The following is a 16855-nucleotide window of genomic DNA, read 5'->3' on the forward strand; positions in this document are numbered from 1 at the left end:
CTCTGAACGCAACCCTAATGGGTTTCAACACGGTACACGGGCCAACGACCCAACAGACGGTGACACAGCACCCTGACAGATTCTGGACGCCCACTTGTTTTGACGATTCCCGTCGACTCAGAAGAAATTTTGAGATGGAACCCATGTCATTGGAAGCTATATGAAATTCTGGTTCCAACCATATATAGAACGTCCAAATCTGACTCCGTATGTGGCCAGGGCGTCAATTTTGGTGAAGTTAGGTTCTGAAATCCGAGATGGAGTCGAAGTCGAGTTGGACCTGGACTCCTCCTTGATGTGGACATCCTAACTCCTCCTTCTTGACTCCTTGGTCTTCTCCAAGTCCTTACTGGTCGTCTCCATTGTTCCTAATCAATAAAACATGCATGGAACCGAGCATAAGTTTTAAAAAATAATTGACAACGTTAGAACGTATCTGGAGATCCAACTATCACACACGTGCTCTAGTGATCGGTCCTTATAGAAGATATCTTCATCAATCTGCACCTCATCCACGCGCCTCCAATCCACCAGCTCCGCGTGCTTGCATAGCCGCTTCCATGGACAATGCCCTCAATATGTTCGATGAAATGGGCACAAAGTATATATTTTTTCCTTTCAATTTTGCTTCCTGATTTTGCACAGTCTCCATATATATCAGTTGCGCTTGGCATATGCAGTTCAAAGTTCAATATAGAGATGTGCTAGTCCTAGACTTACAGTTTATGAGTTCAGTGCAATTGCAATTTTTCAGTACAATTGATGAATACTGTATCGTTGTCCTAGACATAGGCTTTCTTACAAATTGATGTGCTGGTCCTTTACCATTGGTTATCATCTACTTCTTTGTCACCTTCATGTCAGTATATTATATTTGCAAGTTACGTGTTCCTAATACACTCAATTTCAGTTGTGCCGTATGTGTTGATGCATTATTTAACTACTCATCAAAAATCCCCACTAAAATCAGATTATGTGTACCTTATTGCTAAAATCATTCTTTTCCAACCTCGGCTTCTAGGTTTATAATCTGAAGAGATATAGAAAATAATGATTGTGTATGATTTTTTTATAATCAGCTACAGAAAAAACAGAGAAGCAAGCATAGTTGCAACATGGTGGCAGTGAGCGCTTCAGGGAATCGGGCAACATGGTGGAAATGCTGTGGGCGTTTTGATGAATTTTCTGGTTCGGATAGATAGATAAAGGTGAGATGGTTCTGTGTCTCATGATAATTTAGTCAACAATGCTTTAGTGAGTCAGTATCATGGGATTATCTATTATGTATTTGTAAGTTTGCATACAGAGTGGCATTCCGGGAATTTGATGCTGACTTTGGTTGACTCAGCCTTTCGAACATGAGATTCATATCCTTTTTCATTGTCGATAGCTTAACTGGCGAGATCATGACAATTGCTGTTTAGAAATATGTAAAACTGCAATGGAACATTGTATTTGGGGACATATGTAGGTCCTACAGTTAGCTTCCTGTTCACTGTGGTGTTTAGTGTTCAGAGGGGAAAATCCATTTTCTGCCTTATGTTTGCTATAAAACAAGCCTGTTTATCCCTGTTAATAAATGATTGTGGGTGCTACCAATTATTTAAGATTTGGGATTGCTTGATTTCCCCGTGTCACGTTTCGGAAGTAATTGATGCAGATGTTTTTCAGCTGGTGATAGCAGGATGCACATGCATCTGTTGCCCCTGTGGACAACTTACAACTGATGGCAATTCATTTCAGCGAACGTAGTGTGACCTTAGCTGACCCTATTATCACACAATTCTGTCTTTTTGTAGAGGTTTATTAGTCTATTTCAATCCACATGCTTAGATGCATCCCTACTACACTATCCTGACATTGCTATACTTTTTTTTTACATCTAAACTTCAACCAGCTAAAGACTGGGTATAGACCTTGTGAGGAATTCAACCTTCAAGATTTCCACCATACTGTAAATAAACTATATCTGGATCGCTTTCTTCCTGATGAACATGATGAGTCTATTCTTACTAGAGGTAATGGTAATTGTATTGGTCCCATAATCTTTCTGTTCTTTGTGCAATAGGTACCAGATCAAAACAAACTCAGAAGTGAACAAATATTGTGAATACGTGTGATTTTAACAGTAGAGCGATCTTTAGATGGAAACTTTCTTGACTATTTTCTCATGGTGCAGATGTATAATCATGAGCTCAGAAGCGCATATCATTTTTACCACTCAGATGCTTTCACGTGTATTAGGTACTACCTGCATTATTATTTGCACATTAAGCTATTTGAGAACTTAGTTGCAAGGTCAATTTTCAATTCGCATCACTCATTTAAGTATACGACAATCTCTTCGATGGTCGTAATAATGTACATCAATGCAGTTGAAAGAAACTGCCTTTGTTGCTTTCTTGATTGCCATTTTAGTTCTTTGGAAAATGGCATGTTGCTAATAATTTTGTAACTTTAGTTTCACGCATTGCTGGTCAATTAAGGTACCGTTTTAGAAAAAGATGATTTACTTAGTAACATCTAGATTATGCTATGCCTAAGGCAGCAGAGCTTACTCTCTCTTTCTGGCTGCGATGCCGGCCAGGTGGACGCGCTCCCAAAACTTGATGCTGAGAGCAAGCGAGAAGGGTACACTACATCTTGAGACTTGAGAGTCAGCAGGAGTTCACGTTTGCATTCCACGTGATCAATGACAAATCAGAAGTTGAATTTAATCTTAAACAAATCTGGTGCAAATGATAGATATGAAATGTACATTCGTTTCTATTGTTTCTATTATAATGATAGTGATGGGGCGTGCAAAGCGCGTCTGATGTTCTAGTGCACATGAATGAGCCTCAAGGAAAGAGCCCAAATGAGCCCACTAGCTCCTACGGTTACGCTTTGGCTTGTTTGCGCTTTCTTTCGAAGAGAAACATAAACTAGGTTCTTAAAACTAGCGAGGAAACGCTTGGTTAAAAGTTAAAACCCCATTCTCCATAGCAGGCAGCTGCAGGTGCCATGCTGCCATGGCCATGGCGTCCGTCCTTGCGCTCCTCCTCGTGCCCCGGCCCGTCTCCGCGAGGCCCTTCTCGCTTCATCTCCACTCCTGCCACCTTGCTCTTCCTCCTCCCCAACTCGCCACCCTCTCCACCCAAGCCGCCACCCACCCGCGCAAGGCCGGGGCCGGTCATCTCCAGCAGCTCCATGCCGCCTCCTGCTGCAGCAATTCCGCTCCGGACGCAGGAACCAGTGGAGGAAGCGCTACCAATGCGAAGGATTGGCAATTCTTCTTGGCATGGTAATTCAATTCTGCGCTCAGTATGTCTTATGCTCTGCCTGCCGCTGCTGGCTCCCTGGCACGCAATTGAGAATCCCAATGTGCCAATCTTAAAACTGTATTTATGCAGGTATTTGATGTCTCTTGATAAGAATCCAATTGCAACTAAGGCGGTCACTTCTGCTGTGCTAACTCTTGCCGAGGACCTCATCTGCCAGGTACAGTTGCAGCATTTGGCTTCAGTCTGATGCAATGCAGCATGGATTTCGCAGTGACTTTCAGGCAGCCTAGTACTACTATGTTATTGTTTGTTTGTGTACCACGAAACTGTCAAATTGTTGGGATTTGTTTCTGTTCCATCTTGTGATTGATCGAGTTCTAGAGCTCGATTTAAGGAGAATATTTGTATTCATATTTTTGGGACTTGCACTTGTGGGGCCAACTTTACATGTCTGGTAATCTTTTCTTAGCTGCAAACGTAATTATCAATACGTAGTGGAGCCAACATTCTCTGTACTGCTATTTTGTTTGATAGTTGGTCTTCATATGCAGGTACATTCATTTGAGTAAATTAGTGGCAATCAGCGGAGCATCAGGTGCCATTGCTCGCCTTATACTCGATCAGGTTTGCCTTTTTTCCCTCTCTCCCTTGCAACCCCAAGGAAATATACTGTAGTCATGTAATGTTCTTGTGGGTCCTTCAGTTTCTTTGTTTCTACAATTAATGTATTTGCTTCTGATGTTTTTTTAATCTTCTCCTGCTCAGTTCATTTTCTCTCCCATTTTCATCGGCGTTTTTATGAGCTTACTAGTCACCTTGGAAGGAAAGCCCTCTCTTGTAGTGCCAAAGCTTAAGCTGGTGAGCTGAACCTGCCTTTCCATACTCTTTTGCCCTTGGTGCGACATGCATATACTCTTTTCTTGCTATCTAGTTTTCATTGCTGACATCCACAGGAATGGTTGTCATCAGTGTTGGCAAATTGGCAATTATGGATACCGTTTCAGTTTCTGAATTTTTACTTTGTTCCTCAGAAGTTTCAGGTCTTTGAAGATACTCATGTTCACAAGTTGTCATATTAGCATGCTTTGTGTCTTGCGCTCACCAACTTACTGCATTTTTTTTTCAGGTGCTTGCTGCTAATTTTGTAGCCCTTGCGTGGAACGTGATTTTATCATTTAAGGCTCACAAGGAGGTTATTGCAAAAGGGTACTATTAGCTGGTCTATCTTACCATGGCTTTAGGCTCACAGGAATGGTTATCTTACAAAAAAGTAGTAAGTAAACATAAAATTGGTTTGACATGTCTTTCCCTATTGACGCTTGAATGTGGTTATTCATCATTTCCTGCTGATGGCTGTCATGCAAGCAATTTTCCTAGAACAGGATATCTGTGAGTCTGTGATCGTGCATGCACATATTTCTCTTTCCTGGTTACTTTATGGTAGGTGATGTGTCAGTGTTTCAGACTGTCGACCAGTGAATTTGTGAGTCTGTGATCGTGCATGCACATATTTCTCTTTCCTGGTTACTTTATGGTAGGTGATGTGTCAGTGTTTCAGACTGCCGACTAGTGAATTTGTGTTTGCTCGTCTGGTCTGGATGGTGTGCAAGGAAGATACAGAGGTTTATACTGGTTTCAAGTGGAATGTCCCTACATCTAGTTTGAGCTGCTCGTGTTCTTGCACTGGTTTAAAATAGGGTTTACAAATGGCCGAGAGAGGAAACAGGCTCCCAAGTCTCTGGTGGCGAAATGCTATGTGGGTGAGTGAGTGTTCCAAAAAATCCTCCTCCCTACGGGGTCCTCCCCTTCCCTTTTATATGCCAAGAGACAAGGGTCGGATACACGAGAGAGAGAAAGGTCGCCGGGATCCCGTTTTTCCTCCTCCCTACGCGTGGTCCCTGCTGGTCCTGTAGATGACGATGGGGTGTCCCTGCACCGCTCCCTGGCGCGACGTGTGTCTCAACAGGGCGGGCGTCACGGGCCCCCCAGCGTGCTTGGTGGGAGACGTGCGCACCAACACGACGGGCGGTGTGAGCCCCCGGTGCATTTTACGGCTTGACCTCCGGTGTGGCGGACGACCGGGACTTGTGGTAATGGCCTATCTTCTCCAGGGGTCATGTCGAGGCACGTCCTTACTTGCCCCGCGCTAGAGGTTCGACCCCTGGCACGACCTGTCATTCTGTGAGACCCCGAGGGCCCCACGTCCCTGCGGGTCGGGCGAGGCGGGGCTTCTCTAACAGGGGTCGGGCGAGGTCACGCTCGCATCCTTAGGTTGGGCGAGGCAGAGCCCGTCCTCTGGTGGTCAGGCGAGGTGGCTCGTACCCTTCTTCTGGGCTTGGTACTGGGCCGTCGGTGCCCTTCCTTCCGGTGGCCCGTTCGTGGCCATACGACAGCCTTGATTAGGTTGAGCCGCATATTGCGGGAGAGCTAAACAGTAATTAGCTTCCTAAGGAACATACTTTCGGGGGATCCGTGATATTCGCCCCCGACAGTAGCCCCCGAGCCTCTGCGCGGCTCGGTGAGCCGTGCTGGGGCTTCGCTTAACCCAAGCCTCGAGTCACGCGCCGGTCCGGACACGTCCCCAGTCTTGCATCTGGTTTGACGTGACTCGGGTGGGTCTTGCCCCTGCCAGGCTCATGTGGGTGTGCGCAAGCGCACCCACTGGGTGTTGCCCCCGAGCCTTTGGGCGAATTAGAGATTCGCGCAGAGGGTCCTGCTGACGTATTCGCCTTCGCACCTTGATCGACGTGACCGATGAGAGCTCTCTTTCTTCCTATCTCATGTGGGTGCGCGCGAGCGCACCCAATGGGTGTAGTCCCTGAGCCTCTAGGCGAACCAGAGATTTGCGCAGAGGATCAGTTGTCGTGTCCGGAGGGTACTCTACGTCGACGCCTTGGTTCAGGCGCTCTCTCATCGGGTCTTGTCTTTGTTGTCTGCCGATAGTAGCCGGCGGCAACCCTGGCGATCGTTGAGTCATCCAGCGCGAGCTCTCCTGCTGCGCCCGTCCTTCGCTCACCTTGGGGCTTGTATGATGCCTGCCGCTTGCTTCAGTCACAACCTGCATCTGTCTGCCCCGTCTTGTCTTGTGCTGTCCTGTCGGGCCCGCAGTCGTTGACGGGAACCGGGGCAGGTGAGCCTTTTTAATGTTGGCTACTCAGTTTTGGCCCGTCTAGCCCCGCGGCGATGCCCTGCCCCGGCGTGGCTATAAATAGCGGTACTGGACTTCTGGCTGTTTCACTAAGACCAAATGGCAAAGCCTCCAGCAATGCTTGGTAGAAGTAGGCCTCTTAGAGCCCAGGTTCGGCTCGTTCGAGCCGGACCCCAGTCCCTCATTGTTTGTTGCCAGTGGATTGACTGCGAGTGGAGGAGCATGAGGAATGAGAACTCGAGCATCCGGATCCTCGGCTTCGCCTTCGTGGGATGGTTGCCTTGGTTCAGGTGCTAGCTCCTCGCGAGGGCGGAGGCGGATTCGCCGCTCTTCGTGAAATCGTTCGGTAGGGAGCGAGCCTTGCCGCACCTGCCTTGATTTCACGCGGGACTGCTGGCTTCGTTTGGTACCGCACGGCCGCTTCCCTCTTTTTCATCCTCCCTGCTACTATTGCCGGAGTCGCCTCGCCGTGGCTGGAGCGTATGTCGCCCGGGCTGGCTCCTCTTCTCCAAGCAGCTGGTCATGGACTGGGAGGTGGGGTCCCACGTGCTGCGCCCCCAGGCTGCGCGCCCCCAGGATGCAACGTGCCCTCGGCATCTTGACAGCGCGGCGTGCCACAGCAGCCACAGCACCTGCAGGGCCACCACGGGTCCCAACAAGTACAAGAGGCACAGCCTCGAGCACACCACCGGCTATGTCTGCATGTGTGACCAGGGTTACCTAGGCAATCCTTACCTCGCCCAAGGATATCAAGGTAAATATGTGTAACTTACCAAAAAAAGGGTAAATGTGTGTATGCTTATTTTTGACATCCGAGCATAGAATGCAAATATAGCGGTACAGTAGCATTACCTTCTGCTAGGCAACGTACTCCCTATGTCTCAAAAAAAAAATTGTACAACTCTAGTGTTTAAAATTTGCCTCCAAAAAAATGTATGTTTTTAGCTTTTGGACAAGCAAGATTTAATTGTATGCGCATCTAATTGCCTTATTTTTTTTCCCCTTTCTCATGGTGCATGCATATTTAATTGTTTAATTTTTTTCAATTTTCTAGGGTGCATGCCACAGCACTTGACTACTTAAAAGATTTAATTAAGGGCATCTAGAAATTTTATGTGACTATTAATTTACATGATAAATCCTAGAAATGCAATTATTTTGGGAAAGATGTAGTATACTACATATGCTTAAGCATTATATTGCCCTTTACTACGCAACATATACCAGTATATCCAAAAGGATGAAAATACTATTTTTTTTGGTGAGAAGGATGAAATTAATTAATTTGTTTGTGCTTGTTTTAGATATCAACGAGTGCAAGATTTCCAATAAATGCTTTGGTAATTGCACAAATCTACCAGGTATCTCAAAGACAACATTTGTTCCAAATCCCTTCCAAAATCTTATATTCCAAATGAACTTTTTATAATTCAAATTTTGACGATTTGGGTCTCTTAGGGTTAATCATTGACCTAGGAGCTGGAAGTGGCGAGATGATTCTGGTTCCAGTTATAAGCAGCACATTTATAATACGTATGATCCAGAGACCAAGAAGGAAAAGGATGAGACTATGGTTTTTTAAGCGTAACCGAGGGCAACTTACAGGAATGGTGGACTCATAGCCGATGCCTACAAGCGGAGGAACGACGGAAGGGTTTCAACACTCTTTTCATGCTAGTAATTTGGCTCCTCTAGAAGGAACGGAACACTCTTTTCGACCGGCTGTCTTCGTATGTGGACCAGCTCCTGCAGCTAATCAAGCAGGAGATCAGGAACTGGGTAGCAGCGGGAGCGACAAGACTGGGTTGTCTCAAATGTGAGGAGTAGGCTTGTTTAGCATTAGGCCGGTGTTTTCTTTCTTCTTAAGTTCAACGGTCCACCGGTCGAACTTGCTGAGCTTTATACTCGGCGTTGGGCCTGCGAATTTTTCCATCCTTTGCTTGATACAATGATGCGCAGCCGTCATGCGTATTCGAAAAAAAATACTATCGTTAGAGAGATTCTCGACCGGACCGGTCACTGCCCGTGCACGACATTTCTTTTTTTCTTTTTCTTTTTTTGCCAAACTTCATAAGTTCATTTAAAGTTCGGAACTTCCACAAAAATTGCAGTTTAACATTCATAGGATTTCCGGTCAGGTTCAAGTCACCAGATTTCAAATTTTGTTTGAAGATACTGTTTGGCAAAACCAAGGGATAAGGATGGAATTTCTGACGTCACCCCTGAAATATTGCTATAACCATGTCCAAACCACGACTATCGTAGCATTGTTCGTTCAAACTGCATGAATGGTGCTCGTAGCATAAGAGAGGGTGAATTAGGCAAATTTAAAACCTTAACATATGGTTCAAACTAGGTTGCACAAAATATAATGTAGAAAAAGCTATCTAGATGTGCAACTATAATTCATCTAGTGTGAAACTCTCATCCCAAAATAAATTTTGCAATCTATGACCAATTCTAGCGAGATACTACACTATGAAAGTAAAGGCACATAAATTGCATGTACGAAATGCGGAAACGTAAAGGAGGGGATGAGAGGAAGCAAACTTTTGACGAGATGATCTGTCCCTTGGTATCGGTAGGCACTAAGCCACTCCTAGTCCACGTTGTTGAATCACTTACAAAGAATATTGCTTCCCGGTCACAAAGTCTCTTCCGGGACTCTTCTTAATTTGCTACAAAGGCTCGGCCACTAAGGCCCACGCCAAGTCCCCAGTCACCTTGATGTCGCCTTCACTGCGGAGCTTTCCACGAAGGAGGGGTCTCCTCGTCCCCCGCACAAAGCCGTCGTCGTCGCTCCACACCAAACCGGAGAGTGGAAGACTTGCCGATGAGCTATAAAGACTCCAAGGGGCCGATACACCAAGATTACAAGTTTGGTTCAGTCTGGAACCAGCCACAAGGCAGCAACACCTTGCTCTCTCACTCTCTCTAGAGCTAGCCTAGCACTAACACTCTCAAAGCTTGTGCTAAACCCTATGGATATGATCACTAAGCACTTGGATGGCTTGGAGACGTTCTTTAATGTGTGTATGCTTCCTACAGCCTCATATGATCCGGGGTGAGGCGCTTATATAGGCTAGAGAGCAGCTCCATTGATCTTCTTTCTGCCATATCTTCTTTTGCTTGCGTCATTGTACCGATGCCTTCAACCAACGCACCATCGATTCAACCGGTGTTGATAACTTTTATTGAAGCAGCCATCTCTAACTCCAAAAAATATTCTGCAACATTGAAGTACCAATGTACCGACGCCTTCTTTTTTGACCGTCGATTCAACAAGTGTTCAAGGCACTCTTATCCAAACCCTTCTGGAGCTTTTGTGCACATCACCAAAGCAATCTGATGTTGAACCGACGCTTACTGTCCATAGCATCGGTTCTTGATCGCCGTTGCAAATTCAACTGCACCGGTCAGTTTAAATTTCAAACCATCAGTTTAACCGGTCGGCTAATTCCTGGTGACACTTGTCCAAAATGTTGTTGTGGTCAATTGGACGCCTTCACAGCGATTTGGACATCTTCACTGTGGATTGAACTTTATCCATGGGCAAGAAGCACACCAGCTGCGTGCGTTGCGGAATCTAGAAAATCTACGAATGTTAGACCTCACAAATTTGTTTGTCCCATTGACATGTTATCACACAATCACCAAAATCACAATTATAGCCTAATGGAACCATATTTCTTATTGACATGTTATCACACAATCACCAAAATCACAATTATAGCCTAATGGAACCATATTTCTTTCGATGTTTTGCATATACTATTCACATTGTCAAACGGGAGCTTAGCTACCATCTAAGCTCGATAAAGGTTACTCCAGGCAACCCGTGTGGATGCTTTCCATTAGATACCAGAGGCATACAACAAACATGTATATTTCATTATACGAAACAAAACCTGTAATATGTACTGATAGAACCTGAAACAGCTATCTTCCCCCTCCTTTTTCTCTGCATTACGTGTTGCGTTCGGGGAATAAAAGTTAACAGTCACAACAGTAAGATGGTATGCAGGTTCAGCATAAGATGTATATATATTGTTCCGCTTGTTAGACGAATTCCTGGTCCTGGTCATCCGGTCGCCGAGAAGCCTCCTCGCCATCAAGCATTCTCCTTGTCATGTTGGCCCTCTGAACAAGCCGGACCAGCGCTTGCACCACTTCAGACATTGGAGGTCTGAACTCCGGCTCAGGCTGCACCAACAAAGGTTGGTTCATATGGTTAGTTGTTCTGACACATGTACTTACCGTGTTGTACCTGGGGACTGAAGTTCATACCTGGACACACAGTGCAACAACATCAGCGAAACGGGAGAGGGATTTGGCAGGGTAAAGGCCTTTGAGTGCTGGATCGACCATCCGGTCCAAGGCGTCGATGTCATGCAGCTGGGGAGTTGCCCACCGGACAAGTGATTGTTCTGACCGGGGTCTAGAGCTGCGATGATGTTATGAAACATAGTCAGATCAGGTCACCAGAAAACTGAATCGTCAAATGCTCCATTGACAACTGGTTGAAGCAGCGCAGGCAGCTAGTGATGGTAGGCGTACCTGTCAAATGGTTTACGGCCCGTCAAAAGCTCCAGCATGACAACTCCAAAGCTGTAGACATCGCTCTTCAGGGTATACTGGCCGGTCATATCCACCTCAGGGGCACCATATCCAGAACCCTGATCTGAAGCCTGCAGATGTTTCATTTTGAACCAACATGAAGAATAGACTTGTATGTGATATGTTGATGTAAATCATTTAAGACCAACTATATTATTGGTTGTTTTGAACCAGCAAATAACTGTTGGTGTTCCTTCATGACTAAACACACTTATATACCTAACATTACAGAAAGACCATGAGCAATAACTAATTCTTTACCATATATACTTCTAAACATGTTTCTTGGAGCAAATTTGCCTTGAGCTTTACCTGGAATTCAGCATCTGGAACAAAACTTGAAAGTCCAGCATCAGAAATGTGAGGATTGAGTTCTGTGTCCAGTAAAATATTGGATGACTTGAAGTTCTTGTGAATTATGGATGGAGAACAAATTTCATGAAGATACCTACAGAAAGGTATGCAGAGTAATTATGAGATGCTTGCCGACAGAGTTTCATTAACCAAGGAGAATGCAGATATTGTGGGGTAACATATAAAACATATAATTCGATCAACATAATATTCTGTCAAATGTATATCATCATAATGGCATAAAGTGTGTGTGTGTTGTGGGTGGTTGGGGGGGGGGGGTGCCGCGGGGGGGGGGGGGGGGGGGTGGGGAGCATGAACACTGAACAGCTGATCACAGAGAGGAGACAGGGAGAAATAGAGATAAGATTCACTTACTCTAGTGCACGTGCAGAGCCCAATGCAATCTTAACACGAGAATTCCAACTGAGTGGCTTGTTATATTCATCTGAGAGATGAAGCATATCATGCAATGAACCATTCCTGTGGAAATCAAAAACCAGCAAGTGCTGTCCATGCTCCATGCAGTAGCCCACAAGCTCACTGAGATTGGGATGATGCAACTTTGAGATGTTGGACACCAGCTCATAGAAATCATCTGATGATTGGCTAGGCAGCGCTGTAATGTTTAGTTTCTTCACAGCTAGAACCTAATTAGAGAAAAGGAAAAGGGTAAGTTATATATCATGTAGTACAGTAGTACTGAACTGCTGTCCAAAATATTTGTAGCATATAAAAAAAGTAAAAATAGGACAGAAATGTTGAACTAGTATGGAGCAATGGTGTCCAAAGTTTCATTTGCACAACTGTGATTTAATGGAGTGAAATCCAATCTTTCTTGTCAAGAAGAAATGAAAAACACCTTACTGGTAATGTACTGTTGTTTACCTTTCCATCACTAAATTGTGCCCTGTACACACGTCCAAAAGTACCCTCTCCGATAAGGTTGTCCATGTTGAAGCTATCTGTTGCCATCTGTAGGTCAGCTACTGAATAAACGGTTGCCTTCACTGGTGCTGCATTACTTTTCTTTGCAACAGGTTTGCTTGCAATATCATCATCATCAAATGAATGGTTTCGCTCAATCTTGGGAGGTGGTTTCAGGTTAACTGCTGCAGGAGAAGGCAAATACTCCACCTCTACAGTGGTAGCCTCCTGAATAGGCTTCATCTCTACAATGTTATAGAACCGTACTACTATCAGCATGACACAATAAATCAAAGCATCTATTTAGGCATATGAAACATCAGATTACCTCACCTTTAACTTCATTTGAAGGGAATGAATTAAACGGCTGGCGCTGTTCATAGTGTTCTGGCATTGCACCTTTTCGTTGTTTTCTTTTTATCAAGAAGAACGCAACAACTGCTCCGATAACTAGAACAGATATGATAATGCCTGCTATGGCTCCAGCACCTATGCCAGAGCTTCCACCAGAACTTGAGTTGTTACTTCCATTGGAGTGCTGGCCTGGGCTTTTCCGACGGTTGCTGCGAGAATGTGGAGGAGCTGTAAATGGTGGTGGTGGTGGTGCTGGGCTGGTGCTCCAAGAGTTACCATCGGTTCTGTAAACAGACACATCATTAGTTGAAATGCAGCCCTCTGCGTCATCACAAAACCAAGAGTTGAATAAGACATACTGTAGGCTATTTATCTTCTTTAGCTCATTAGGAATCCAACCAGTGAAGCGGTTATTTGCTACATTCCTACACTCAAACAAATATAATAAGATATTGCGCAAAGTATTTAAAACACACAGTTTATGTATTGCCAATATATTTACTCACAAATCGTCAAGTGGAAGATTGGCAAGTACATTGATTGAGCCAGTAAGTTGATTGTTCTGCAAATACCTGTGAAGAATGTGACATGGGTTACAGCTTTATAGTGACAAAAATAGCAAAAAGAAACAGATCCAATTAAATCCATTGGATGTCTTTCTTACAGTGTTTTCAGGCTTGGCAAAGAACTGAAACTTTGAGGTAGATTACCAGTAAGAGAATTGGAGGAAAGGTCTCTGTAGCAATTTCAACAGAAATATATTCATAGGAGGTGCATGATAGAAATGTTAAAAAGAAGAGTATATAATGCAAGTTTACGGTTACAATGGGATCGAAAAGAGGAAATACTCACACTGTGGTTAAACTTGGGAGGTTGGAAAATATGTCAGTGATATCTCCTGATAGTTGGTTATGATTAAGGTTTCTGTATATGCATTGAAATATCCATTTAGAACTTTAAACATAAGCATGGAATTCAATACAAATCCAGTTTTCGACCAAAAAAAAAACAACAGAGAAAATGTACTCACAGGTATTGAAGTTTAGGCATCGTCGAAATTGAGTATGGTACACCTCCAGAGAACTGGTTCCCTGCCAGATTGCTGCAAAGCAACAATCCACTCAGATAGCATGTAATCAGATGAAAAGATGTATATATGCCGGCATCTAAAGGACTTACAGTCTTTCAAGCTTCTTATTTGGAAGATTGTACGGAATCTGTTGACCACCACCGAGACTATTTTGGCTCATATCTCTGCAATGAATTGGGAGCAAGCTAGTCAGCGACTAGTAGAACTCTCAGAAACAGAACAGGACTACATGAGAGAGACACAAATGAAACTCACAGCTCCACTAGTGAATCCATGGTGTTCATGTTGTAGGCCAGAGTTCCAGAGAGCCCCAATCCCGGCAATTTACTATAAGGGTAGCCATTACAAAGAGCATCAGGAAAAAGGCACAAAGCAGTAAGCTGAGCTTGGAAGCGATTACAATGGATTATGTAAAGCTCACATCGCAGTGACTGAGGATCCAGAGCAGGTGATTCCCTGCCATGATTCGCTGCAGGGGTCACCGCCGCTTGCCTTCCAGCCCTGCAGCTGCCCTGGTGAATTCATGCTGGTAAACAGCGTGTTGAGGGCAGTAACTGCATGGCAGAAAGACAAGAATCACACATTGGATATGGCGTGTCGTTGAATAAAACATCAGCTACTATGAGTACATGCAAATCGAAAGTTGGACAAGTCACGCCTTGAGATTCACATGATATGACGACCAACAACATGAATCACAAACACAAATAGTAAAACTGATCTAACTTCTAGGTGCGGTGATATCACAGATCTATATTGGCTATTCTTACTGTTTTTATTGTGTCAATACCAAGAAACCAAATACTTAAAAAGCTGGGTAAACTATAAGAGATTGGCATTTTCAATCCAGTCATAAATCCAGATAGTATCCTCACTTTCTCATGTGCCGCACAATCCCCACTTTCAGCAACCAAACTTGTACTTACTTGAAACATTGGAACTATAGAAAGGAACAAAAAAAAGCTACATCAAGATTTGGCTCAGAGCCTCGAGAATCGGAGCAGGAGATAGATGCAACGTTTTTCAAACAACCAAATGCAGGTCCCTTTCTCAAAGTGGGCATCAGATTATTTTCTCAAGATTGGCCATCAAAGATTATGAAATAAATCAACAATGTTTTATCAGAGCATGTGCACATCACTTGGTGATTGGGGAAGCGTGGGGAAATAGCTCGAAGTCCCAAATCTGTCAAACTACTACCTTTGACCACCCAGGAACACGAGATTCAGGTGATGAATAGAGAAGAGCGGCAGCAGGGGGAGGTGGAGAATAAGTCTCCACAAATCCCAAACCAATCAGCACTTCGGCAGCCACCAAGATGATGGGTACAGGCATTCAAAGAAGCAAGCAAACAGAGCAGCAACTGAACTCATAAATACACCCAATGCCGCGGCAAAGCGAAATGCCCGAAACCTTGCCCCCAATCGAACCCGGGGCGACCATGAACGGAAGGAACAGGAAGAAGCATATCGACCAGGAACCGTGAGAAGGAGCGTGAAGAGGCAGAGAAATGCAATCACAAAAAAAAGGCAGGATTCAGTGTGTTGCCCACCATCATTCGCGTCGGTGGCCGCGGAGACCAAGATTCGCCGCGGGGTCCAAGCGCCGCAGCACAGGAGGACGAGCAGCCATGCGGCCCAGGCTGCTCTCGCCATAGCTCCACCGCCTCGCCTCCCTCCCTCTCCCTCAGGCCCTCTCCTACAGGGCTACAGCAATGGTCTCTCTCTCTCCCTCTCTCTCCTGTCTTCGCTCTCTGCCTTATAGGGCCATGGGAATGGCAAGAAAGCTCCTTTCTCGGCTAGAAAATCCCGCCTTTTGGCCTCAGTATTCTACTCATACTGGATTTTCTCGGGGTTTTCCTGGTTTTCTGCAGTTTTGGGGCCTTTTTAATTGCTAACTCGGCGCTGCTGAATTCTTTGGGTTAGTATATTAATGGGGAGCAGCAGAGCACTGCGATGCGAGCGGCCGCGCCCGGCGCTCGAGCCGAGGCGAGGACCCGAGGCTACAGTGTTGTAGGGCCCGCCATCCAGTGAAACCTGAATCCCCTACGGTGCTGACCGACCGTCAGCTTCAGATCCAACGGTCGGCCCCAACCCGAGGCTACAGACAGATCATGCTCAGATAGCAATTTTGCAGTAATTCCATGTTCCAATCATTCCATGTTTCAATCCGTAATAGGATACTCTACTAACCGAAACAGCCACTAGGCATGAGAATCCGTTTCGCTGGCTGCAACCATCGTTCTATTCTCTATCGCAGAATCTTGCTCGCTACCTTATTACTTGCAATGGTTTGCTAACCTCCATTAGGTCAGGGTCGGGCAGAGCACAAAAGCGCAACGAGCATGCCATAACACAGGTCGTCCTTAATTTTGGAAAGTAACTTCCAGTTGTTGTAGGTTCGGTTGTCATATAGCTGCAGTCTCGCAGAAACCATTAGTATTTTGCTAGTGGCGTCTAACCCCAAGAAAGCCCAACCTTGAGTTCACAAAACAGTCACATTGCATAGTAGATAATATTAAGCAAAATTTAGAAGATTATCAGGTGGGGTATTTGTCATAATATAAACTGAGAAGATTATCATGTTTTTTAAATTATTAGGGGATAATATAAATGCAAGCTATCTAGAAACCATTGGTCACTTTATTTTTTTAGGGTCAATGGGAGAGCGTCCCCACCCGATTCACTTCATTATGCCCTCTAACGGTATGGTAACTAAAGTTTTATATCATTTGCCTAGCTGAAGATGATTTATGGCATGATCACAAATAACGACATGCCCTAACTTAAGAACTCGAATGTGGTATAACCAACGTGGCAACGTCTTACTATTTTCTTCTAGCACAATGGATTCTGCTTTCATGCATGGACCGTGTTGTATGCATCAGGAACTCTTCAAATATTTATTCTAAAATATAAAGTCATAGGTGTCGTGGTGTAGATTTACTTTCACAATCAATGAAATATTTTCAATTTACAGATGTATTGCAGTAAGAAAAGTAGTCTAAGGTATATATGAGAAACTATGATGACACGTAAGAAATTGAGGTTTCTATAGGAGGGATTAGAATGCTTGAGTGCCCATGCATTTCCACTAACTATTTCA

General features: G+C 44.6%; 2 protein-coding genes across 2 annotated transcripts; one reads left to right on the top strand and one right to left on the bottom strand.

The window, feature by feature from the left end:
* Nucleotides 1–3011: 3011 nt before the first annotated feature.
* Nucleotides 3012–4495, top strand: LOC112878105 (protein sym-1-like). The gene is made up of 7 exons (XM_025942509.1): nucleotides 3012–3283; nucleotides 3393–3480; nucleotides 3623–3717; nucleotides 3815–3887; nucleotides 4029–4121; nucleotides 4217–4303; nucleotides 4390–4495. Exons 1-7 carry the CDS (start codon nucleotides 3012–3014, stop codon nucleotides 4477–4479), a joined length of 798 nt encoding a protein of 265 aa, XP_025798294.1. The 3' UTR covers nucleotides 4480–4495.
* A 5651-nt stretch (nucleotides 4496–10146) lies between these two features.
* LOC112876126 (protein STRUBBELIG-RECEPTOR FAMILY 6-like) lies at nucleotides 10147–15654 on the bottom strand. The gene is made up of 16 exons (XM_025940176.1): nucleotides 15303–15654; nucleotides 14172–14304; nucleotides 14006–14077; nucleotides 13840–13914; nucleotides 13691–13762; nucleotides 13513–13584; nucleotides 13325–13396; nucleotides 13167–13232; nucleotides 13020–13085; nucleotides 12640–12944; nucleotides 12268–12551; nucleotides 11758–12029; nucleotides 11341–11476; nucleotides 10969–11099; nucleotides 10699–10855; nucleotides 10147–10614 (listed from the first exon to the last, which is right to left on the bottom strand). Exons 1-16 carry the CDS (start codon nucleotides 15403–15405, stop codon nucleotides 10471–10473), a joined length of 2160 nt encoding a protein of 719 aa, XP_025795961.1. The 5' UTR covers nucleotides 15406–15654; the 3' UTR covers nucleotides 10147–10470.
* Nucleotides 15655–16855: the final 1201 nt, after the last annotated feature.

Source organism: Panicum hallii, chromosome 9, assembly GCF_002211085.1.
Source record: "Panicum hallii strain FIL2 chromosome 9, PHallii_v3.1, whole genome shotgun sequence".
Taxonomy (NCBI): Eukaryota; Viridiplantae; Streptophyta; class Magnoliopsida; order Poales; family Poaceae; genus Panicum; species Panicum hallii.